Source organism: Lampetra planeri, chromosome 60, assembly GCF_965212315.1.
Source record: "Lampetra planeri chromosome 60, kcLamPlan1.2.h2, whole genome shotgun sequence".
NCBI lineage: Eukaryota > Metazoa > Chordata > Hyperoartia > Petromyzontiformes > Petromyzontidae > Lampetra > Lampetra planeri.
Genome location: NC_136166.1, coordinates 2,549,123 through 2,575,158, shown reverse-complemented (window position 1 = coordinate 2,575,158; position 26,036 = coordinate 2,549,123). Strand labels below are relative to the sequence as shown.

The 26,036-nt window shown below is 53.8% G+C and overlaps 1 protein-coding gene across 3 annotated transcripts in view; it reads left to right on the top strand.

Moving 5' to 3' along the window:
* Nucleotides 1-26,036, top strand: part of LOC144736324 (protein Jade-1-like) — a 91,389-nt gene that overhangs the window by 39,802 nt on the left and 25,551 nt on the right. For all 3 annotated transcript variants that reach the window (XM_078618985.1, XM_078618986.1, XM_078618984.1), the window contains 2 exons: nucleotides 10,139-10,196; nucleotides 12,624-12,709. In XM_078618985.1, coding sequence (XP_078475111.1) covers nucleotides 10,145-10,196; nucleotides 12,624-12,709 — 138 coding nt within the window. In that variant the 5' untranslated portion in view covers nucleotides 10,139-10,144. The remainder of the gene's footprint in view (nucleotides 1-10,138; nucleotides 10,197-12,623; nucleotides 12,710-26,036) is intronic.

The window sequence follows — 26,036 nt, the reverse complement described above, 5'->3', positions numbered from 1 at the left end:
CAGGCTGCCACAAATGATAGCCCAACGAAGTGGCTTATCGTCGTGTGGAGATTCATAGCAGCCGCATACTCTGAACGTGTGACGTTGATTCTAAATGAGGAGGGAAAAACCGGAGGACTCGGAGAAAAATCCCCGCGACCACGGGGAGAGAGAGAGACACGCAAACTCCAAATATACAGCAGCAGCCATCGTCGGGGTGGGGATCGGACCCACGACTTCCTGCATACCAGGCGAGGTAGTTGACATCTCCTGGCCACTGTGATCATGATGAGAGAGAGAGACACACAAACTCCAAATATACATACAAAGCTTCCAATCTAGATCTAAATATACAGCAGGCGTCAGGGTCGAACCCACGACCTCCTGTACACCAGGCGAGGTAGTTGACACCTCCTAGTCACCGTGGCGCCCGGTGGGCTCGTGCAGGAACACGTTGTCAGGAGGCGGCTCTCCTGTCGAGACTTTACCACGGCGCCAGCCTAGGGAGCGCGTGGCCCCGGAGGAAACACGTCCGCTGCAGAGCTGGAGCGATGAAATCGGCTCGTGTGTGTGTGTGTGCCAGGTGCTGGGTGGAATGTTTCGTTGCTAGACCACGAGAGCGATGGCTACGGCTTGCGGATGCTTTCATCCAGCAGCGGATTTATAATGGTGTACAACAGTGTACAAAAGTACGTGTTGAACTTCTTTTGCACTCTACGTAACCAACCGTGCTTATCGCAGGTGGCGGGGTAAGGAAACTAAACACAAAAAGCAGTTGTAAAGAAATGTGTTTGCAGTCTCGATGATTATTTGAAAGTGCACGGCTCCAGCGGCTTCCTAATATCAGAAGGAAGAGCGTTCCAGACGGCCGCAAAAGCGCATCTGAAAGGGCCGCGCGATGCGGTGACCGCCGTCTTTGTCTGATGGTTAACCAAACGCCGCCGCCGCTGCTGCTGCTGCGAGGATAACGACCGGAGTTTGCGTGGTGGTGGTTTATGCTGCTGGACGAGATCATTGACGTGTTGTGGTTCAAGCGGGGCAGCGAATCGAGAAACTCATCCCGCGAGCGTGGGAATCGATTTATATCGATGAGTCTGCGTTGCACTTGCCAGCGTTTAGACATTTAGAATCAGCGTCACGTGTTTCGAGTATTTGGCTGCTGCTATAAATATCCACGTGGTGATGATGATGATGAGCCACTTCGTTGAGCTGTCGTTTGCGATGGTCACGTCGCTTCTGGCGAAAAGCTACAATAGCTGATCAGTGGGGCCTTTATTTACCAGGTTAAAATAACAAAAATATTTTATTATTTTATGTCGCAGAACTGTAATGGATGGTGACAGCTTTGGAAGCATATTCTTGGTTCTTTCGGTAAGTCACGTAGAAGGGAAATAATAAAAATAAAACTATAAATTCGTTTTATTGTTTTACTTTATTATTTCCCTTCTACGTGACTTTACCGAAAGAACCAAGAATATGAATCCCTGCAGTCACGAAAGCTTTAAATCGAAGCTTGGGGAGCGTTTCTTCCAGCAGTGGATCGCGTTTGAATCTGCGTCGTGCTTATCGCACTGCGTGCTATAAATATCCACGTGGTGATGATGATGGGCCACTTCGTTGAGCTGTCGTTTGTGATGGTAACGTCGCTTCTGACGAACAGCTACAATAGCTGATCAGTGGGGCCTTAGGGGCCGTCCATAAATGACGTCACGCACCTGGGGGGGGGTCAGACATTTGTGACGAGGGGGGGGGTTTGAGAAATGTGACATCACATCAAAATGTACAGCTTTAAATAAATATAGACAACACGTTCTAGTTAATGAAATCGACTATTTAATAAATGTTTTCTCCTACAACATCAGAGTGCAGCGCCACATTAAATACGCACTACAATGACAATAGTTTAAAGCGATTTGAAGCATGTTTTATATTTTTTTTGGGGGGGTGGGGGGCAGAGCTTTGTGACGTCATATTTGAGGGGGGGGTCTGACTTTTTGTGATGCCGTGTGACGAAGGGGGGGGGGTCAAAAATCGTTCAAAATCGCATGACGTCATTTATGGACGGCCCCTTACCTGCTAAGTTTAGTTTTTCCCCAGGAGTTCCACACCTCCCTGTTTAAGATACACTAAACGGTCCTCCTCCTCTGCCTGGTTCTCCAAACCCCTCCACTATAGCAAGAATCACCTTCATTAATGTTCATCAAATATCACGCACCTTCCGAACCGCATTGTTATTATTGCTGCTGCTGCTGCTGCTACTTTTCCCGGCCGTCTGTAAGTCCAAACCGAGGGGCGTTTGGTGGGAGAGCCGGCACGTGTGTTTGTGTCAAGGCCGCCGTGCTTTTTTGTTTTCTTTCCCCGAGCCAAGCGTTATTGAATCTCGCGATCGTTACCCCATTATCTTATCCCGCCGATGTTTACCTGTTTTTTTACCTGCCCATGTGCGTGTTGCCCCCCACCCCCCGCCGCCCGTGGGTGCAATTAACCAACGGCGGAGGAGGTTTTGAGGAAGGCTGCGTTGCGTAGTAGCCCCCGTCCGCTGGGGCCAGAGCGCACTGTGCCCCGCAATGCGCGAGCCTTGGACGTGTTCATCACGACGGACCGCCCATCGTGGAGGGGTCCGCTCTTCGGCTGTAGTACCGTATGGCATAGTACCGCACGTCACGGTATCGTACGGTACTACGTCGTACGGATCTATGTCGTGCGGTACTCTATGTGTGGGTGGTTGTGGTGGGGGATCTCAAAGGAAGTTCTGTGACGTCCGCTTCAGTGGGCTGCTCTCCAACGCAAAGGGCTGCGCCGCTCTGGGGGACTTCTGAGATGATCCGCGGCGCCGATGCAGCATCACATTCGGCGGTAGAATTGGGGCATTTGTTTACGAAAGAATGGTCAAAGTTATTCTTAGTTTAGGGTGCCGAAATATATATGTATATGTATGCGATGTGATACCAAATGTCACCACATGACGGACGATTATCGTGATGATCAGTTTCCCGTACATTTGCGGTGACGTTTCACATTCTTTTGTAGTTTTTTGGGGGGAAAAAGAATGCAAAGATCATTAAGTGGAGTTTACGTCACTTGAAACCTGCCATAAGTCTTCTAATCATGACAATGCCGTGCGTCTATAACCCTGACAATGCTGCCCATTTGCAGACATTACTAAATGTAGTCGGGCAAATGACAAACGCTACGAAAATAACAATAATTTACAGTTCTTTTTTGTCTTTCTAAAAGACATTTCAAGTTGAACTCCGCCTTTCACGCAGAGGTCACAAAGGTCCCAACGCCGCCGTTTGCTCCTCAGGACATTTCGACTTGAGGACATTTCTTTAATGCGTAACGAGTGTAACGAGTAAATAATGTTATTGCGCAGACAACTTAATTCGCCAATGAAGTAAATCTGTCAAAGTAAAAATGAGCAACGATAACCGCGGCGCTACAAATATTTTTAACGATGCGCGGCACAGTGATTGTGGATGTCGTATTTCACGACGACGTAGTATCGTACGCTGTAGTACCGTACGCTGTACCCCAGGACTTAGTACTCTACGATGTATTACCGTACAATCTAGTACGTGTGACGTAGTACATAGATTGCCACACGGTATATTATTGCACGACGTAGTACACCTCATGACGTAGCATCGCATGACGTAGCACCGCATGACGTAGTACATACAGTACCGTACAGTATCGTACCGTACCAACGCCGTGTCACCACGACCCGAGTTAGCTGCTCGCTCGAGGAGTCACCGTGGCCGGCGACAGAAATGATGGAACGGATGAGGAAACGCAAGTCCACTGTATTCCACCCCGCACAGGCACGCGGTCTTCTTGTACGCCGGCCAAATGGGGGCCTCCTGGACGAATGTTTCGTCGCAGCGTTCATTTGGCTCAAGCAAGCGACAGCCTGCGCTGGATTTTGACCCTCTGGGTGTCATCAGCAGGGAGGGGGTCATGCTTGTTAAACAAATATCAGATGTTAGAACCGTGGGTGGGTGGGGGGAACTGCCCTTTTCATCCCATGCTGTGCCCGTCAGCACAAAGACAATAATTAATAGTTAAAAACAACTTTTTTTTTAAACGCGCTTTAATGAAATGTACCGTACTAGTAATGGCAGAACTCCACGACTCCAGGAAGTGGCCCCAAAGTTTGCCACAACGTAAGGGACCGTGGGCAATTACAGCCAACGTCAGTTGACCGTGGACAATTAGACCCAAGCCGAAACATAACATATAAAAAAATGATGTTTACAAATATTAAATTTTTATTTTTAATGATAGAATATAGTATTGTCATCAGTATGACATAAGTATATCAAGTTTGCAGTCGATGCCACATTGGGAAGTGGGTTAAAATGTAGTTACAAGATTTGAGGATACGACAACAAGAGAGACAGAGTAAGTTAATACAAAGCGTGTCGTCACAATAAAAACTTTCACGTGTACGGCGATTGCTCAATCCACTGCTGGATGAGAGCCCTCTCACCGCGCCAGCTTGCCGAATGCACGGAGCGTAGGCCCGGGAGCATAGAAGTACCGTACCACAATGGATTTGTGCTGTACAAGCCCTCTGCTGCACACCATGTCACCCCCACGAGTCTTGTGGCAATCTGTGCGCGTGTGTGCAGCGCGCCGCGCTACGAACCCGGCGATCTGAGTTCGATTCCCGCTCACGGCCAGCACCAGTGACGGTTATCCGAACCGGTTCTGGGCCTCCCCTAGGTACACTGAGCCTCAAATGAGTACATGGTGCGTGGTGTAAAAATCACCACTAGAAAGACAAAGGCGGTCGGGCGTGGTGCTGGTCACACATTGTGTGCCATTCCGTCCTCCAGAGGTGCTCGCTAACATCACTTGCACCAAACGGTATGTTGAGGCTACACGGGGGATCTTTGTCAGATTCTGAGATCGCATGAGGCGGGGGGCCACTTCCAGTGACCGGCAAAGTCAAACAAAAACAACGCTCCGTGAAGACTCGATCTGCCATTGCGTGGAGCGGCCGTGAGCGTTGTGGATGTTTCGCGTTGCGTAAGAAGTGGCCACTCAAGATTCAACGACGCCGTGGCCGGCAGTTTTGGTTTGTGGGGCGTCTGGCGTCGATGGCACCTCAAGGGGGGGGGGGGGGGTAGCTGTCCAGTCGAAGGGGCTGGCGCTCTCGGCGGCACTTGTCGGAGGGATTTTATTTGTCGATCCGTTTGCTCTCTCGTCTTTCAGTTCTTTTCAGTTTTTTCAGTTTAATGTGTGAGGTAATAACCCTGTGAGCCATGCGGCTCTTGACGCGGGAGCAACCGCAACAAAACAAAAACGTGAACAAGAAACATCTTAAAGTGACTACACGCAAAAGAAAAATCCAGGAAAAACGGCAAAGCCTTCCAGAAAGAACCACCGCGTTTCAACGCTGGGTGCAAGAATCCCGGTGGGATGCCAAACGCCTCGGCTTGGTTGGGACATTCCAATTATTTTTCGTAATTTTCGGGCCCCATCAGAATCTTTATTTAGACTGCAGGAGGAGGAATCTGATGAGCTCTGCAGCTCTTCTTAGCAAAGATGTCCAGCCAATGCGGCGTAGAGGGCGGGGCTACCTGGTCAGTGGGCGGGGCTACCTGGTCAATGGGCGGGGCTACCTGGTCAGTGGGCGGGGCTACCTGGTCAGTGGGCGGGGCTACCTGGTCAGTGGGCGGGTCTACTTGATTAGTAGGAGGGGCTCCCTGGTCAGTGGGCGGAGCTACCTGGTCAGTGGGCGGAGCTACCTGGTCAGTGGGCGGGTCTACCTGGTCAGTGGGCGGGTCTACCTGGTTAGTGGGCGGGTCTACCTGGTTAGTGGGCGGGGCTACCTGGTCAGTGGGAGGGGCTACCTGGTCAGTGGGCGGAGCTGATGGAGGGAGGAGCATCTCATTGTGTCCTTGCTAATCCCGTCAGCAAGGTGGTGGCGGTGGTGACTTGACATTCGGTCATCGGCAGAGGAGGATTGGAAAGTGAAGAGCCTGTGGACTTGAATGAGGGGATTACAACGGCAGTGCAGAGGCAAAGGGAGGCAATTCCAGACTGCATGGGCAGCATTAGCTTCCAGCAAAATACAGGATCGAATTTAAAGTGATTGGCTTGGCCTTTAAGGCCCCTCTAAAGGGTTTAAGTAGCTCGTTTGTATCTCGGAGATCAGCTGAAACCGTATGGAACTGAAACTATTTTTTATTTCTAATCTCGATTTGAAGCTTTCGTGACTGCAGGGATCTTTGGTTCTTTCGGTAAAGTCACGTGGGTAGGAAATTAAATAAATCACGACGTTTCGGGCACAACACAAGCGTCTATCATCGTGCTCTCCCACCTGATGATGGACGCTTGTGTTGCGCCCGAAACGTCGTGATTTATTATTATTTTATACTCTACGTGACTTTACCGAAAGAACCTGTCTTTGAGTTGTGCGCCTTTTGGCGTCATCTGGTCCAACACCATGTGAGACTAGACTCTAAGGTAAGCTGTCTCGGGTGTTGACCAATCAATTTCAAGGACAGTGCATACATTATCAGAGTTGTGTTTTTTTTGCATTCCGACTGCAAGTATTGTGGTCAATGCAAACATGACTCCTTGTAAAAAAAGATGTTAGTTTTGTTGCCAGATAAAAGGGTAAAAAAACAATTATCAACCAAACAGTATTTTATTTTTACTTTACCAGTTAAGGCCCACTGAGCGATGTAGTTCTTTTTTTAATTAAAGCGACCTGGCTGTCAAAAATGACAGCTCAACGAAGTGCCTTATCACGTGGACACACACAGAAGGCAAATATTCGAATCGCACGTTTGTAAATATGGAGGGGAAAACCGGATGATCCGGAGAAAAATGCACACGACCACGGGAGAGAGAGACCCTGACAGGCTTCAAGAGTCGGGATTGAACCCACGTCCTCCTGTATACGAGGGGAGATAGTTAACATCCGTGATGATGATGAGAGATACTGCAAAATCCAAATATACAGCAGGCGTCAGGGGTGGGATCAAACCATCGACTTGCTGTATACCGGGCTAAGTAGTTAACATCTCCTAGCCACCGTCATGATGATGAGAGATGCTGCAAAATCCAAATACTCAGCAGGTGTCAGGGTCAGGATGATGAGAGAGAGAGCGACACGCAGACTCCGCTGTTTACTCCTCGTTCACAGCCCTATGTGAGTGGTGGACGCCGCGTGGTGGTGGGGGTGAGTCCACCCATGGAACAACCGCTGTAGACTTCTCCGCTAAGTGGTTATTCGTTTATCAACCCCTCGGTGAGAGGTGATGATCGGCTGGGTCACCTCCAGTTATGGCGTTGCATATTGCGTCCTTGAGTTGTGAAGCTGCCCGTTCTTCTTCTGAGCCGCTTGTGATGGGATGTTCGCCGTTTTACGAGATCCACTGAGTATTGATTGACAGGTTGTTTTTATTTTATTCGCACATTTATTTGCGCAAGGTATTGGGGGAGGCGGGGGGTTTAATGCGCTCCTTGCCGTACCGTCGAACGTTACCGACCGCGATAACCATTCATGTCAGCATACCGTACACGAGGCCTTCATATCTCATCACTTCGTATCTAACCCCCGCGCGTGTTTCTGAACGTGCACTAGTATGGGTAGGAACCTCCTGGTTACACCAGCCCACAGGGGATTATTGTGTCCGTCGTGCAGGGAGGGGCTGGGTGGGGAGGGAGGGGCTGGGTGGGGAGGGTGGGGCTGGGTGGGGAGGGTGGGGAGGGGCTGGGTGGGGAGGGTGGGGAGGGACTGGTCACCCCTTGGTGCCATAAAACTCAACGTTTAAACTACTCACGCCGACTTGTGCCCGCCCTCACAGTCGCCCATATTTGCGGAATACACCACGCCGCTGTTGACCTTGGCCATTGACCGAGCAACCCAACGTTCCTACCAGCTCCCTCCGCAGGAATTAGTGGAGACTTGGGTGCCGCCCTCTGCGTGTGGGAGTTCTCTCTGTGCACGTGGTGGGGGGGGGTCACACGCCTCCAGCTTCCCGCCGTAGCCGTGTGACCTTGGTGTTGGTCAAACGATCCCCTGTGGTGCTGAGACGTGCCCCCCCTTACTGCCAAAGTGTGGCAGCATCCTCCTGACTCGAGATTTAGAGACTGGGTCGTGAGGCTTTCCTGGGGACAGCAAGTCCGCCGGTTAACGTTTTGGTTTTTTTTTAATCCGACAACTACCATTCACTTATAAGTTGTAAATAATAAGTTAAAACAAATGTCACCTGGTCAGCATGTGTTTCTCCACTGCCCAAAGACAGAAAACGTAGAATATTATACAAAGCCAGTTGAGGTCTAAACCACTCGGCGATGTGCGTCACCGATTGGCCGAGGGGCGCGGCTCAGCCCCCCACTCACGAGCGCTCGGATTGGCTGAAATCGGTGCACCCCACGTGCGCATGTGACGTAAACACGTGACCGTTACATAAAAACGTCAACGTCACTCGAAACCGTGGGGGTGCTCTTTGGGAGGCGAAACGTTCACCGCAAAAGTCGTGAACCCGATGTGGCCGTTAACCGAGGGGCCGCTGTGCCCTACACCCATAACCACTCTACACCCATCACCACTCTACACCCATAACCACTCTACACCCATAACCACTCTACACCCATCACCACTCTACATCCATCACCACTCTACACCCATTACCACTCTACACCCATAACCACTCTACACCCATAACCACTCTACACCCATAACCACCCTACACCCATAACCACTCTATACCCATCACCACTCTTCACCCATAACCACCCTGCGGCACCTCCACAACCGTCGGTCTTCTTGCCACGCCGAAGGCTTCTCGTGAGACACGGGCATCATCCCCACGGAGGACATTTCCATGACTCCCGCGCGATTGTGCTGACGCCGCTCACGTCAATTGATGCCAACGTGAGGGAAGCTGCGATGGATCTGATGAACTGAGATTCGATTCCCCGGTCGCGCGCACACGCACGCACCTATGTGGATGGACAGCAAACGAACGACAAAGAGCAGTTCTAAAGAAATGGGTTTTCAATTTAGTATGGTGTAGTGTATAGCGTATTGTATATCGTTTGTAGTGTAGTGTATAGTAGTGTATAGCGGAGTGCGTGTAGTGTATAGTGTAGTCTATAGCGTAGTGTGTATAGTGTAATGTATAGTAGTGTCGTGTATGGTAGTGTATAGTGTAGTGTATAGTAGTGTATAGTGTAGTGTATAGTAGTGTAGTAGTGTTTCGTGTAGTTTTTAGTGTATTGTAGTGTATAGTGTAGTGTATAGCGTAGTGTATAGTAGTGTAGTGTATAGTGTAGTGTGTGTAGTGTAGTGTATAGTAGTGTATAGTGTAGTTTTTAGTGTATAGTAGTGTATAGTGTAGTATATAGCGTAGTGTATAGTAGTGTAGTGTATAGTGTAGTGTAGTATGTACGTTCAACTTCCTTCGCACCGTCTCTAGCCAACCGTGCTGATGGGAGGTGTGGGGGTAAGGACAACAAACTGGACACCAGACCAGTTATGAGTGATATCTGCCGGTTCTCGGGCCCCGCGAAGTTCAACATACAGACACCAGCGTGCGCTGACTGACCAGCTTAGTGAAGTATGGTCACACAACCCCCTTTACCGATACGGCTTGGAGAGGCTTTTGCCCAGCAGTATACACAGAGGCAAAGAACCCCTCTAACGTGTTAACAGACTGCTGGGGCAAGTGCTGTTAGCGAGCAGCACCTATGAAGGCCGGCACGGCACACCAGGTGGTGGGTGACCAGCACCACGCCCGGCCGCCTTTGTCTCCCCAGTGGCGATGTTTACACACCGCACCAACTACTCATCTGAGGCTGAGTCGACCTAGCGGAGGCCCAGGACCGGTTCGGATAATCGCCACCCGTGTCGGCCGTGAGCGGGAGTCGAAATGGGGTCGCCGGGTTCATAGTGCAGCGCGTTAACCGCTACGCGACCTTCACCCCACTCAGCCCTGTCCACACACACGCAGCGTACTTGTGTGCACCGGCCCTGGCGCGGTCGTGATGATCAATGTCACCGGTGACGCCGAGCGGCGACTTGTGGGACACTTCTGCGCACTTTGGTTTTCCCTAACAACCTCTTGTGTGTGTGTGCGTGTGTGCGTGTGTGCGTGTGTGTGCGTGTGTGCGTGCGTTTGTCTGCGATGCGCAGACCAGGATGAAGAGGGGCAGCTACTCGAGCTGTAGCGAAGACTCCGACTACAAACCCGGTAAAAAGAAACACACACGAAGATCAACATGCACCTGATAGACCTTCTCCTCCCGACTGTCGGGACAAGCGCCGTTAGCAAGCACCTGTCCAGGCCGACGTGGCACACGAGGAGCGTGGGCGGCCCAGCGCCACGCTCGGCCACCTTTGTCTCCCCAGCGCCGATGTTTATGAGACCGCACCGGGGTGTTCATGAGGCCGAGTCAAACACCGGGAGAGGCCCGGGACCGGTTCAGTTTTCGTCACCGATGTTGGGAATCGAACTCGGGTCGCCGGGTTCGTGGCGCAGTGCGCCAACTGCTTCCCTCCCCCCCCACCTCCCCCATCCCCAGTGTCATGCCCGGCACATGTATGTGCATACACACGTATGTGCATACACACGTATTGCAGACACACGTATGTACAGACACACGTATGTGCAGACACGTGTATGTGGAGACACGTGTATGTGCAGACACATGTATGTGCATACACACAACAAGCCATGCAAGACGCAGGCCCCCCATTTAACCTTCGCCCTGGGTAGCGATTGAATGGGCGAGTGACCGGCACGTGATACAGTGCATAGAAACTAAAACGAAACAATTTTTTTTACTTTGGTAAAGTCACGTGGTTAGAAATCAAATAAAACAAATCACGGCGTTTCGATCGCAACACAAGCGGTCGTAATCAGGCCTCATCAGGCCTGTTTGAAACGTCGTGATTTGTTTGATTTTATTTTATTTCTACCCACGTGACTTTACCGAAAGAACCAAAGAGTATGGATTCCTGCAGTCATGAAAGCTTCAAATCGAGACTGTTTTGTTATTTTGCCAGGCAAGGCCCACCGAACTTTGCAGCTTTATTTCAGAAGCGGACCTGGCCACAAATTCTAGCTCAACGGGTGGCGGCTGATCATCATCATCACGTGGACATTTCTAGCAGCCGAATGCTCTGAACGCGTGGCGACGTTGATTCTAAACGTGGAGGGAAAAACCGGAGGGTCCGGAGAAAAATCCACGCGACCACGGGGAGAGAGAGAGACACGCAAACTACAAATATACAGCTGGCGTCAGGGTCGGGATCGAACCCACGGCCTCCTGTGTACCACGCGAGGTGGTTAGCATCTCGCCCACTGTGGCGAGATGCTGTACTGCACCGCGCTCCGACGTCCATGCTCCCCGCCTTCGCCAACCCGCGCCGACCAACGCGGGCGGAGGATGCTCAAATGTAACTTGCCCCGACCCGCACGCTTGCCGCTGTGGGGGGGGGGGGGAGGCCCTCTCCCCCGCGAGTGAATCGGCACGTGAGGCCGCACGCGCGCGTGTCGCAAGGGTGGCTGTCCAGTGCCGATGATAGTCACGGATTCACCACACCGGCGTTGCTCACTTCAGGCCGAGGTTCGCCCAGGGGACGCGGAAACCCTTCATTGATTGCAACACGTCGGAGGCCCTGGCCGCCAATGTTATCGTGATTCACGTATCGATTATTTCGGGGTCACGGTTTGCTGCGTGAGTGCAATGCCGTGCGCGCTTGTGTGTGTGTGTCGGTGTGTGTGTGTCTGTGTGTGTGTGTCTGTGTGTGTGTCTGTGTGATTGTGTGTGTGTGGTGCGTGTGTGTGTGTCTGTGTGTGTGTGTCTGTGTGTGTGTGTCTGTGTAACTGTGTGTGTGGTGTGTGTGTGTCTGTGTGTGTGTCTGTGTGTGTGTCTGTGTGTGTCGTGGGGAGCGTTAGTGTAGCGGTTAGCACGTTACGCTACGAACCCGGCGACCCGAGTTCGATTCCTGCTCACGGCCGACACCGTTGGCAAATATCTGAACCGGTCCTGGGCATCATTTAGGTTGATTTAGCCTCAAATGAGTACCTGGTGTGGTGTGTAAACATCGCCACTGGGGAGACAAAGATGGTCGGGCGTGGTGCTGGCCACCCATCCACTCTCGTGCCGTTCCGGCCTTTATAGGTGCTCGCTAACAGCACTTGCCCCTACAGTCTGTTCAGGCTATATTAGGGATCTTTGTCTTTGTTGTTTTGTCGTACCCATTCCACCGCCCGCCGGCCTCATGAACACAGTTGTGATGTGAACGCGCGCCGATTTATTATGATTGCTTGAGCACCGCCACCGCCGTGCGGGAGGAGCGATCCAAACGCGCTCAATGATCCAGGTACCGACGTTTCAACGGTAAGTTACAATCGTCGGCATCATCATCATCATTGGGAAATTGCCTGATGATGCAACCAGCACGCCCGGCGCGTGTGGATCGTCCTTTCAATGCAGCGGTGTGCGCGGGGCCCACACATACATCGGCGCGTTCATTTACCGGACAATTTCATTTGTTTTCCCCGTGTCCGGTGGAAGTAGGGCGTCCGACACACACACACGCGTGCACGCACAGCAGCGTCGATCCGTCATTGATTCGTTTCCCCCTTTGTGCGCCGCTGCCCGGTTGGCAGGAGGGAAGAGGCAGTGGCGGAAGATCGGCAGACCCGGACGTCCGAGTCTGCCGACCGTGACCAAGCCACATGGCCTTCCAGATGAGGTGAGTGAACCCGGTTCAACCCCCGGTCCCTGAAGCCTTTTGCTACCTCCTCTGCCCCGGTCTGTCACCCGTCGCTTGAGACCCTCTGCTGCTCTGCAGACTGGCAGCGACCCTCTGGATCTCATCAGCTGCGGTCGGCCTTATGGAATGTGTGCGTGTTGACCTCGCCACGCCCCTAGTGCACAAAGCTTGGCAGGAGCTGCCTGAAAAGGAGTCGTCGGTACTACGTTCAACTTCTTTTGCGCCGTACGTAGCCAACCGTGCTAATCGGAGGTCTGGGGGGATTTTATTTTTCGATTTAAATCTTTCGTGACTGCAGGGATTCATATTATTGGTTCGTTCGGTAAAGTCACGTAGAAGGGAAATATAAAACATAATACAAATTCTCACGACGTTTCGGCCACAACGCAAGCAGCCGTCCTGCTTGCGTTGTGGTCTGGGGGGAGTTCGCGTGATGGTGGTTTGTGCTCGCCACTAGGGAGACAAAGGCGGTTGGGCGTGGTGCTGGCCACCCACCCACTCTCGTGCTGTTCCGGCCTTCACAGGTGCTCGCTTAACAGCACTTGCCCCTACAGTCTGTTCAGGCTATATTGGGGATCTTTGTCGTGTGATGGTGGTTTATGCTCCTTGACGAGATCAGCGAACTACCGCGGTTGATTTGCAGCAAGCGCTTTGTGTGCGTAATGAGGGCGACCTTATTCACGCGTCCGTTTGGAAGCCAATGCTACTCGACGGGCACCGGACGGGCGCGGCGTCGGATCTTGCAGCAGTGCCTGTCGCGGCACGTGCCGGAGAGTTTCGTGCACGTAGCGGCGTGGTGATGTTTTTATTCGGCAGAATTCTCATTGGCTTTCTGGGTGTTATTGGCAGGAGCACTCCTCCTAACTCGGCGCAGGAGTGCCGAGTCTTTGTGGAGATTTATTATTCTGTAATAATTAACTGCTGCTGCTGCCGCCGCGTAATATTCCGTGATGGCATTCGTTGGGGAAAGCCCCGCGGTCTGACGGAACGCAACATTCAAGTCGAGTTCCCGCAAAAGGTCGCGGCGTGTGGAGCGAAACGTCGGAGGCAACGTTGTCGAACGACGCGGCGGCGGCGGCAACGTGACCCGAAAACCTGCGCGAAGATCAAATGTCGTTTATTTATTTTTCCAGCCACTTGATGAATGTGCGTCATATTTGGCGCGATGTTAATTCCCCCTTGGTGACCGCAGCGAGGGAGTTGCTGTTGCCATGCGTGGGGGGAGGCATTTGGGGGGGGGGGCGGCGAGGGGGGGCGGCGTGGGGGGGGAGGTTGTTGTATTTTCTCCGTGTCCTGACACCGGCGGCGGCGGCGGCGTCGGCATCGGCGCTGTTGTTGTGAAACGGGAAAAAAACACCGCACCTGCAACCGGGCCGAGTGTGCGTCACCGCCCGGCCGGTGACCAGGCGACTCCAGCGCTCGCGACGGAGTCGCCACCTTTCCTCACCACGTGTTAACGTGCGACGCGGCGACGACCACGACACCAGCAGCGGCAACAACAACGGCGCTCGGGATAAGCGGGAACTGCGCCGCGTGGCGAGAGCGAATGGTGGCCTCTACGCGGAGGGAGACGGGAGCCGTTGAATCCGCGTGGCGGCTCGGGGTAGGCCGCCATCCAGCAGCGGAGAGAAGCGCCGTGGCCGCTGGCGGAGACGTCGAATGCCCAAATACGGGGAATGTGGCAGGCGCGATGTAACTCTGCGGGCGGGGCGGGGGGGGGGGCGGAACGTCACCAGTAGACGCGGACACGGTGCGGGAACGCGCAGGACGGGGGGACATCCCGTTCGTTCGTCAGCCCCGTGAGCGGCCGCGACGGTCTCTCCGCTGCTGGATGGCGACGGCCTCCCCCGAGGCGTCGCCGCCTCTCGTGATCCTGTCGCGGTCGACCTGGCGCCTGCAACGCCAAACCGATTCGATCGCTCCGTCTCCGTGCGGCAGATGCTTTCCAGCTAAAGCACACGCACGCGCAAAAAAATAAATCCCTCTATATCCAGAATGAAGAGTTTTTTTGTGGGTTACATTGCGAAAATACAAACCCCAGGCCCCAACTGGACATCTGTGAAAACGAGTTTTGAAGCTCATCGGATTCCTCGCAGTACAAATAAATACAGCCTGACTCTTCATTTTATTTTCTACTCTACGTGACTTTACCGAAAGAACCAAAGAGTTGATTCCCCTGTGTTCCCGTGACTCTCTGGCTTCTGGCAGTGAGCTTCAGTAGCTTGATGCCAGCGTCGGGGTCTGCTGCTGCTGCTGCTACTACTGCTGCTGCTACTGCTGCTGCTACTACTGCTGCTGCTGCTGCAGTTGCTGCTGCTGCTACTACTGCTGCTGCTGCTACTGCTGCTGCTGCTACTACTGCTGCTGCTGCTGCTACTACTGCTGCTGCTGCTACTGCTGCTGCTGCTACTACTGCTGCTGCTGCAGTTGCTGCTGCTGCTGCAGCTGCTGCTGGCCACGACGAGAGGGCTTCATCAGCGTCGTCTCTAGAGAGAGAGAGAGTTCGTGTCGCTGTTCCTCCTCCTCCTCCTGCTCGGATGAAGGAGCGCAGGCCACGGTGGGTCCATGGCTTGGGTCCGCGTAGCCGTACAGACTGCTGGGTGAGCGCCTACGAGGGGGCGGTGGAGCTCGCACCGTGCTCGGCCACCTTTGTCTCCCTAGCAGGGGCCCAAAGCCGGTGCGGATATTCTCCACCGATGGAGCTCCACTCCGTCGACAAAGATCCCCCGTGTAGCCTTAACAGACTGTCGGGGCAAGTGCTGTTAGCGAGCACCTATGAAGGCCGGCACGGCACACGAGGGGGTGGGTGGCCAACACCACGCCCGGCCGCCTTTGTCTCCCCGGTGACAATGTTTACACACTGCACCAGGTACTCATTTGAGGCTGAGTCGACCTAGGGGAGGCCCAGGACCGGCTCAGACAATCGTCACTGATGTTGGCCGTGAGCGGGAATCGAACCCGGGTTGCCGGGTTCGTAGCGCGGCGTAGCGCTAACCGCTGCACTACCGCTCCCCGTAATACACGACGCACAGCCGCACACACGCGCACGCCGGGGGGGGCGCGTGAGGTCGGCCCACCACCGCCGCTCTCTGAGGTGAGCGGGAGTCAGGCGGAGGTCGCGGCTATAATTGGGGCGCACGTTGCAACCTTAGCCGGAGGCGGCAGGAACAGGCGGCGTCTGGGCCACGCCGCGGGGGACGTGGAGAGGGCCCCCCCCGCGTCACGCGCGGCTCCCGCGAGTGGCGCAGCGCGCGTCACGTGTCGCGCGTCACGGGTCGTGCGTAAGCGGCCGTCCCCCCCCGGCTCCTCGGCCGTGGCTCACTCCAATGGGGCCGGCTCCGTCGGGGGTTGACGCGAATCGCTCGCTGGGCGTGATGGCGGGCGGGTGATGGTTGGGGTGGGGGGTGGTGAGCGAATGAGTGTGAGAGTGTGCGTCGCTTTACGTGCGTGTGTGCGTGTGCTCGCTAACGGCACTTGCTCCTACAGTCTGTTAAGGCTATACGGGGGATTTTTTGTCTTTGTGGGGAGAGGTGGGTGTAGTGGTCAGCATGCTGCGCTACGAACTCGGTGACGATAATTCGATTCCCGCTCGCGGCCAACACCAGCGACGATTATCCGAACTGATCCTGGGTCTCCCCTAGGTGAACTCAGCCTCAAATGAGTATCTGGTGCGGTGTGTAAACATCGCCACTGGGGAGACAAAGGCGGTCAGGCGTGGTGCTGGCCACCCACCCCCTCGTGTGCCGTGCCGGCCTTCATAGGTGCTCGCTAACAGCACTTGCCCCTACAGTCTGTTAAGGCTACACGGAGGATCTTTGTGTTTGTTGTATGGGGCGCAGTAGTGTAGAGGTTCGTAGCGTTCGATTCCCGCTCACGACCAATAACAGTGACAGCGAATATTTGAGCTTGTCCCGGGCCTCTCCTTGGTCGACTCATCCGTAAACTGCTGCATTGGGGAGACAAAGGTGGCCGGGTGTGGTGCTGGTCCACCCACCCCCTCGTGCGCCGCACTGTCCTTAATAGGTGCTCACTAACAGCACTTGCCCCAACAGCCTGCTGTAGGCTGTATGGGGGATCTTTGTCTTTGGAGGATAAGAGAGTATACAAAGCAGACCTCCGATCGTTGTCGCCCCGCGTGTCAATTCAAATTAGGTTTGAGTCCATCACCCCAGCGGCGATCCCACAGCTGTCAACCCCTTATCAGTGCCCCTACATTACTACAGACCAATTCAGACCTTATTGGTCACCCCGTGCCCCTGATAAATCTCGACCTGAAAACTCAATTTCCCCGTACAAGAATACGGGGTAAACCGTGATGGTTTGCCAGGTATGGTATAGTGTAGTGTGTAGTGTTTAGTAATGTAGTGTAGTGTATAGTGTAGTGTATAGTGTAGTGTATAGTGTAGTGTATAGTAATGTAGTGAAGTGTATAGTGGTGTATAGTGTAGTGTATAGTAGTGTATAGTGTAGTGTATAGTAATGTAGTGTAGTGTATAGTAGTGTATAGTGTAGTGTATAGCATACCTGTCAACCCCTTATCAGTGCCTCTACATTATTACAGACCAATTCAAACCTCGTCGGTCACCCCGTGCCCCTTCTAAATCTCAACGTTCATCCTACAAATCCCGTATTGAAACGGCCGCACGCCGTATGGACCTGAAAACTCAATTTCCCCGTACAAGAAGAACACGTGGTAAACCGTGATGGGTTGACAGCGCTATGCTTTCCAGACCGACATTATTGAGCAGCCGTTTATTATTCAAGCAAACTGGAGCGAGTCATCGAGAGTTGGGCGCGTCGCGTGTTGGGGAGTGGCCGTGTCACAGCGCTGCCGCCTTTGAAAGGCGGATCTGAAACACGGCAGGACCAGTACTTCGACCGTGGCTGATCATTACTTAAATGCGGCTGGCTCACGTGAAATTGATTTCTCTAAGACGATTGTACTTGGCAAGCCGACTTGCTATCAACAAAGATTCGTTCACGAAGCCATCCATATATACAGACACAGACGCAATTTCAACCGAGACGACGGTTTTAAAGTCGGCAATCATTGGAAAGATGTCATCAACCACTTTGGGTCATGACTTGATTTGTGTTTTCTTGTCCACCTCCACCGTCAGCAGTGTAGGTATGTGGAGCGAGGTGCAATGCTTTGATTGGTGTAGACCTACTGCCCGTGTCAGAGCCCTCCCCCACATTAACATTAGCTGCCCCGCCCATCTCTAAACCTTTATAAGCAGCTTGCCCTCAGAGGCTAACCTCCCAGTTCCTGATGACGACCGCTTGTGTTGCGATGGAAACGTCGTGATATTTGTATTATTTTTATTCACTTTATTTGTATTATTTTATTGTTATTATATTTCTATCTACGTGACTTTACCAAAAGAACCATAGAATATGAATTCCTGCAGTCACAAAAGTTTTAAGTAGAAATTTCTTCGCCTGGTATGCAGGAGGTCGTGGGTTCGATTCCAACCCTGACGATGCCTGCTGCTGTATATTTGGAGTTTGCGTGTCTCTCTCTCTCCCATCATCATCACAGTGGCTAGGAGATGTTAACTACCTCGCCTGGTATGGAGGAGGTCGTGGGTTCGATTCCAACCCTGACGATACCTGCTGCTGTATATTTGGAGTTTGCGTGTCTCTCTCTCTCCCCATGGTCGTGTGGATTTTTCTCCGGGTCCTCCAGTTTTTTCCCTCCACATTTACCAACGTGTCCATTCGAATATTTGTCTGTCATCAATTTCCACGTGGCGACGATACGCCGCTGCTGTTGAGTTTAACACGTCACGCTATAATTTTGTGGCCATGGCCCTTCTGGAGAAAAGATGCACAGATCGGTGGGCCTTACCTGGTGAAATATAAAAGATAGTTTTGTTCGACTTTTGTCCACATCTGAGCGAGCGGTTGCTCACCGAGCAAGCTGATCGGCGTCGTTTAGGGACGAGTAACGACCGACCGCGTGCACGCGATGGGAAATCCGTCGCCGCAAAGATCCCTGGGTGGGGACGCGTCACGGCCGAGTGCGTTCCTCACCCCCATCACCCCCTCCCCCCCCGCGGTGACCGCAAAGCGCTCGCTGCGACGGGTTTTTGCGGAGCCGTCTGACGCGCACTGCGAGCGATTCGGTCGTCCGCCCCGCCGAGTTTCTGCGCAAGGGGCCGCTCCGGCAGGAGGGTGCTGCTCGTCGAGACCCCCGTGGCGTCGTCGATTCCCGCCGCCCGCCCCACGTGCCCCAGCCAGGTGCTCTGCCGAGCGCGCGCCAGGCAGCCTCTCGGGAGAAGAAAATAAAATATTTGGTGGGCACGCGCGAACGGGGGCCTTTGACGTTCCCGTGCCAAATTCCGAGCGCCTCGAGCGCGCGGATGACTGATGCGTTTTCTGGGAGCCGTCTGGTAGCCATTGAAAAGCAAGCGAGAGAACGAAATTCATAAAATTCGGCCAAAAATCCGTTGACAACCGGCATTCGCGACGACGCAGAGAGGGGTTCTGGGTTTGTTTATTTTGTTTAAGCGATCCATGTTGCCATTTCTGAAGCGCGCCGGCCGGCGGGTGGGTGGGCGGGCGCGGGGGGGCTCCCTTGGCCTTTTTTCATCAGTCGATATCGTCACCGCCGGCCACATATGGACGCATCGCCGGCCACGTATCGACGCACCGCTGCACGAAGACCGCTCCGCGTTGTCGACGTGTCTCTGTCTCTCTGCCGCGCTCAGCGGCGCAACAAACCGCCTGGAACCGTCGCCCAACGAGACGGCCCGGTCCCTCTTCTGTCTGCCACCCTCGCTGTTCTCCTCGCTCTGTGGAACTCCTTCCAGCGGTGGGGTGATGTTAATTACCTCGCCTGGTATACAGGAGGTCGTGGGTTCGATCCTGATCCTGACCCTGACGCCTGCCTGCTGTATATTTCGAGTCTGCGTGTCTCTCTCTCTCATGGTCATCATCACGGTGGCTAGGAGATGGTAACTACTTCGCCTGGTATAGAGTAGGTCAAGGGGTTTGATCCCGACCCTGACGATGCCTGCTGCTGTATTTTTTGTAGTTTGTGTATCTCTCTCTTGCCCTTGCGGTCGCGTGGATTTTTCTCCGCGTTTTCTGGATTTTCCCTCCACATTTAGAATCGACATTCAGAGTATTTGGCTGACATGAATTTCCACGTGATGATGATTAGCCCACTTTGTTGAGCCATATTTGTGGTAGCCAGGTCGTTTCTGACAAACAGCTACATCGCAGCTCAGCCTCCTTACCTGGTGAAATATAACCATGGCTTATAATAAAGGTTTTTGGGTTTGATCACGTTATTTGTAAATGTGTTGTAACCCTCCACCACCCGACACGGCCAATCAGTAAAAAAAAGTGTCACGTTGGCAAAAGACAAAATAGTTCACTACATTAGCCCACCGGTGTGTTGAAGAGTGAAACCACAACATTTACAGTTTTTGAGTACTGTGACGTTTCGCTGGTGATTACATCCAGCATCATCGGGCAATGCTGTGGATTCACTCTTCAACACACCGGTGGGCTAAAGTAGTGAACTATTTGTCTTTTATCACCGTGACACTTTTTTACTGATTGGCCGTGTCGGGTGGTGGAGGGTTACGACACATTTATAAATAACGCGATCTGATCCCAAAAACACTTCATTATGAATAATATTGGTCGCGAAAGCCTTACGTATTAAATTATGGTTTAGTTTTTAGTTTAGTTTTCGTGTGCTGCCCGGATGCCACTTACCATCCTGTGGAGTCCGTATGCCTCTGATTTTCTGTACAACCTCGAATCCACGCGCTCCTCTCCCCATCACTCAACTTCGTTCCACGCTTGCATCTCTCCGTTTGTGTCACGTACGCAAAATGGAATCTCTTTTGTAGGTGACCGGAAGGACTTGAAGTCACCAAGTCGTGAGACTTTACCACTAGCCCAACGCGAACCACTTGGTCACAGCTTGTCGCGATTTCAGGCTCGCGATATGCGCTACGGAATTCCGTTCATGATTTTGTCTCATTTCTACTGCATGCGGAATGTGCGATTGTGTTATATTCACGGCGAGCGGCGGTGTAGTAACGGTTAGCGCTGCCCTGCGCTACGAACCCGGCGACCCGAGTTCGATTCCCGCTCACGGCCAACACCAAGTGACGACTGTGAACCGGTCGTGGGCCTCTCTGAGGTCGACTCAGCCTCAAACGAGTACCTGGTGGGGCGTGTGGTAAACATTGCCAATGGGGGAGACAAAGGCGGCCGGGCGTGGTGCTGGCCACCCACCCCCTCGTGCGCCACAGTTCCGCACCTTCATGGGTGCTGCTACTCGCTAACAGCACTTGCCCCCACAGTCTGGAACACGCTACACGGGGGTGGGGGATCTTTGTCCGTCGTCGTAAGTTCATTATTTACGACCACGCGGTGTTTTGACGTGCCCCACAAATTTGCCGGGCTTTAGCCATTCGCCTGCGACTTGAGCAACCGCCTCCGTTGGCCGTGATGTTTAATCCCTGGCCGGACGATTGACCGACGGCGGCGGACCGTGTGACTTCCCGAGTGAGAAGGGGGCCGCAATCTGGAGGTGGGTGAGAGACGTTATTGCGATTTCACCTTGAGTGGGCACATTTCCTGAAATAGCGACGCGAAGCCCGGGGGAATAACAGCGTCTCCATAATGAGTGGAACAACGGCGCAATCTGGGCACAATTTGGGCGCAATCGGAGCACGGTCGTGGTGCAATCGTGGTGCAATCGGGGCGCAATTGTGATGCAATCGAGGTGCAATCGGAGCATGATCATGGTGCAATCGAGGCGCAATTGTGATGCAATCGAGGTGCAATCGGGGCGCAATCATGGTGCAATCGTGGAGCAATCGGGGCATGATCATGGTGCAATCGAGGCGCAATTGTGATGCAATCGTGGTGCAATCGAGGCGCAATCGAGGTGCAATCGAAGCGCAATCGGGGCGTGCAATCATCGCGTCCCGGTGCAAGAGGGCGGCTCCCTTCCGCGTCCGTTTGGTCGCGGCCCCCGAGAGGGGGCGGCCCGAGGTGCGAAATTCCTGGGGCGCAACCCCCCCCCACCACCCGCCTCCCCCAACCCCCTGCCCCCCCCCCACCCCCCACCTCCCCCCCAACCCCCGCCTGCCCCCCACCCCCCGCCTGTAAAATAGTGCCTCGATTCATGGTGCCCCTGTCGTGAATTTACTCGACGTGCCACCGTGGCGCGGGGTGCGAGGTTCGGCGGGTTGGGGGAGGGGGTGCGGTCTGGAGGCCCGCAAGCGGCCGCCGCCGGCTCCACACACTGGCCCCGCTGTGCCGTTCCGGTGGCTCGCCACGGTTTATGAAGTCCCGCGTGAACCTCTCGAAGGTAAACGGGGGGAGGGGGGGGGGCCCTCCGACGTGACAGAGTGGAGCTCTCCCAATGTGGGGCCGCCAAGGTTGGGTGCGCCGTGGAGCCGCGGGCACGCCACCCGCATTCTCCTGGTCGCGAGACGCTCCGGGAGGGAGAGCAACGACAACCAAACGCAGCCCAAAAAGCCAGCGCCCGGGCGTCGTCGCACACACACATGGGCTCGCGCACGCAACAACAGCGACCACAGCAGCAGCAGCAGCAGCCATTCGCCACGAAGCGGCGGCGACGTCACCACGACGCCTGCGCTAGGCTGTGCGCACTTTAAGGCCACGTGAAGTGTCGGGCACCCGCTGGCGCGAGGTCACGGGACGGACCCAGCAGGTGCCATGGGTTGACTGACACACAAGGCAAAGGTTCCCCCCGTATAACCTGAACAGACTGTTGGGGCAAGTGCTGTTAGCGAGCTGCACCTCTGAAGGTTGGCACGGTGCACGAGGGGGTGAGTGGCCAGCGCCACGCCCGGTAGCGACGTTTACACACCGCACCAGGTACTAATTTGAGGCTGAGTCGACCTAGGGGAGGCCCAGAACAGGTTCAGAAATCGTCACTGGTGTTGGCCTTGAGCAGGAATCGAACTCGGATCGCCGGGTTCGTAGCGCAGTGCGCTACCGGCTACACTACCGCTCCCCACGACTGACACACACACAGACACACCTACAACAACTCAACACGCTCGCAAGCAATACCGTGTGGCCTTAAAAGAAGGAAAAAAGCGACACAATAGGCGACGTTTTTGGGCCCTCGTTCTTGAAGCCACTGGTGGATGAAGGCGTCTCTGTACCCCGTTTCGGCACGTGGGGTGGGCGGGCGGGGGAGGGGGTCTGTGTGACCATACTTCACCACGCCGATCGGTGCGTGCCCGGTGAGGCCTCGGGAACGCTTGCAGACGTGGCTTGCCGCCGACGCGTCGGTCTTGGGAGGGGGCCACGTCCGTCGCGGGCGGGTCGCTAACCACGGAGCCCGCCGCTCCTCCCCACTCACGCGCCAAATGTCAGCGGCCTTCTGGGGCATCCTTTCCTAACGACTCCGTTGTTACCTTTTTGTTATCGCCATCGAACCGACGCACCGAATGTTCGTGACGATTCTTCGCGGGAACGTCACGAACATTTGGCTGCTTCTGCTCTCTTCGGCAACGGTTGGCGACTTCGGTACTCTGGGCGCACGCGCCCCGTGCCGGCGTGGAACCAGGGCCGGCATTCCAGCGAGGAGTCGCCAGCGGCGCGACAAAAAAATCCGCCACTCGCAAGAAAAGCGCCCGAGACGCAGCAGCACTCGCAACCGAGGTTTCTCTTTGTTGTTGTTGTTGGGTTAGATGGCATAACATACCAAACCTGTCAACCGCTGAGCAGTGGTTCGCGTGACGTTGATCCTAAACTTGGAGGGAAAAAAACGGAGAAAAATCCACGCGGCCACAGGGAGAGAGACGCGTTGGATCGAACCCGCGACCTCCTGTATGCTAGGCGAGGGAATTAACATCTCGGCACTGTGGCACCCCCAACATGATGATCATCACTACTGCCGCGATCACTATCACGGCTCTCATGATACTGGTCTCTTTACTTATATCTCGTCTATTTATCATCATCAGCAGCATCGTTCATATCATCATCATCACGGCCATTAACAGATCGTGCAGTCCAAATACACTGAGCGTGTACACGTCCGGCGCTTTTGTCAATCCACTGCTGGATTAAGGCCTCCCCACACTGTGTGGATAGCGACGCTGTGTGGATCACGGGGGGGGGGGGTCCTCTGACCGTACTTCAACGCGCTGGCTAGTGCCGGCTTGGCAAAGGCGTGGGAGCATCGGCGAGGGAGCGTAGAAGTGTCGTGCAAGAATGGCTTTAGCTCCGCTGACCACGCTGCAGCTGATGACAACCTGGCATGCACGGTGTCCACCCATCCGAGCGTTATCCAAGCTTGGACTCTGCTGAGCTTACTCCGGACTGATTCGGGTCTATCACCTGCCACTGCCAATAGCCACGGCCAGGAATTGAAAACTCGGATTGTGCCAAGTTCCGCAGCCCGGCGCGCTAACCGCAGTAACCGCCGCCGCTGCTCCCACCAACCCACCGTGTCGCGTACATCTATATATATAAAAGGGAAATGTGTGAATGTGTGTGTCTGTTCGAAATGTTTAGCTACTTCCCGACATGCAACAAACTTGAAATTTGGCGTGTGGGTAGTTTCCAGACTGTACACAATGGAAAAAGTATAAATATAGACATTTGTATTTTGGGGAGGGAGGGGGGCGCAATAATGTATATATTTTGCACGGCAAGTGATGTCACCCGCGTGCCGGCAGCGTCACGCAGTGTGCCTGCTGACGTCACGCAGTGTGCCTGCTGACGTCACGCAGTGTGCCTGCTGACGTCACGCAGTGTGCCTGCTGACGTCACGCAGTGTGCCTGCTGACGTCACGCAGTGTGCCTGCTGACGTCACGCAGTGTGCCTGATGACGTCACGCAGTGTGCCTGATGACGTCACGCAGTGTGCCTGCTGACGTCATGCAGTGTGCCTGCTGACGTCACGCATCCCCGCCCCCCACCCTCCGCGTATTAATCCAAGACAAGAATCCACGTCCCGGGCAAAGCCTGCTAGTGAAGCTTGTCCTCTACAATCGCCACGACACCGCTGCTGTCTCTTCGCACAAAGAGACGCGGAGGGAGGGAAGCGCGCATCCTCTCTCCATTGAGCGTTACAACATCCACAGTAGAGGGGTTTGTTTATTATTATTATTGTACGTGTGGGAGAAAAAACCGGAGCGCCCGGAGAAAACCCTCGCACACGTGCTAGGGGGCAACGTACAGATGGGAAAAGATGGCGATGGGTCAACTTGCTGTGGGTTTAACACGTAGGCTCTTTCACGGCTAAAATTATCCATGAGAGGCTTTTTTTGGGTTGGATTGTGTGAATATAAATGTGTCGTTAAACCCGCGACCACCTGACGCAGCCAATTAGTGAGGTTTTTCTTTTTTGTCACGTAAATAAAATGTGCCTGATTAGTTACGAGTTCAGCACACCGGTGTTTTGGAGAGTAAACTCACAACGTTTACAGTTCGACTACCGTGACGTTTCGCCAGTCATTATAATTCGCTTCATCGGTAAAATGTGGTGGGTTTACCCTCCAACACACAGGCGGTGTGCGTGTGGCTGGACTCGTAACGAAATGCCACGTTTTGTTTGCTTGACGCATTCTTGATAATTGGCTGGAATTTATATTTACGCGATCTAACCCCAACAAACAACAAAAACCTCCATACTCTTTGGTTCTTTCGGTAAAGTCACGTGGGTATAGAATAAAATCAATCACGACGTTTCGGGCGCAACACAAGTGTCCGTCATCAGGTGTGAAAGCGTGGCCTGCTGGTGAGGCAGACTGTTTTAAGCTGGGGCAGACTGTTTTAAGCTGAGGCAGACTGTTTTAAGCTGAGGCAGACTGTTTCAGCAGCAGACCATGCTTTCCCACCTGATGGCGGACGCTTGTGTTGCGCCCGAAACGTCGTGATTGATTTTATTTTCTGCCTACGTGACTTTACCGAAAGAGCCAATGAGTATGGATTCCTGCAGTCACGAAAGCTTCAAATCGAGATTGGAAAAACCTCCAGTGGATATTATTGGTCGCGAAAGCCGTGCTACTACTACTAACGCGTTGAACTGTTACAACATCATGCGTTCGCATTCACATGGCAGACGCATCCTCAGTGGCGGGGGGGGGGCGGTGGTTCGGGCTCTCCAATCACGCCTCTCGCTCTCCCAAGCGAAGTGCCGTGGACATGCGAGCCACTGCGGTCGTCCTACTGCACGGGGTTTGAGGCGGTGTGCTCTTCTGCCACCTCTGTTTTAATACAACAACAACAACGAAAACGTGAGAGCGAATATCGTGACGGCGTCGCTGAACACGTGGTGGTGGTAGTG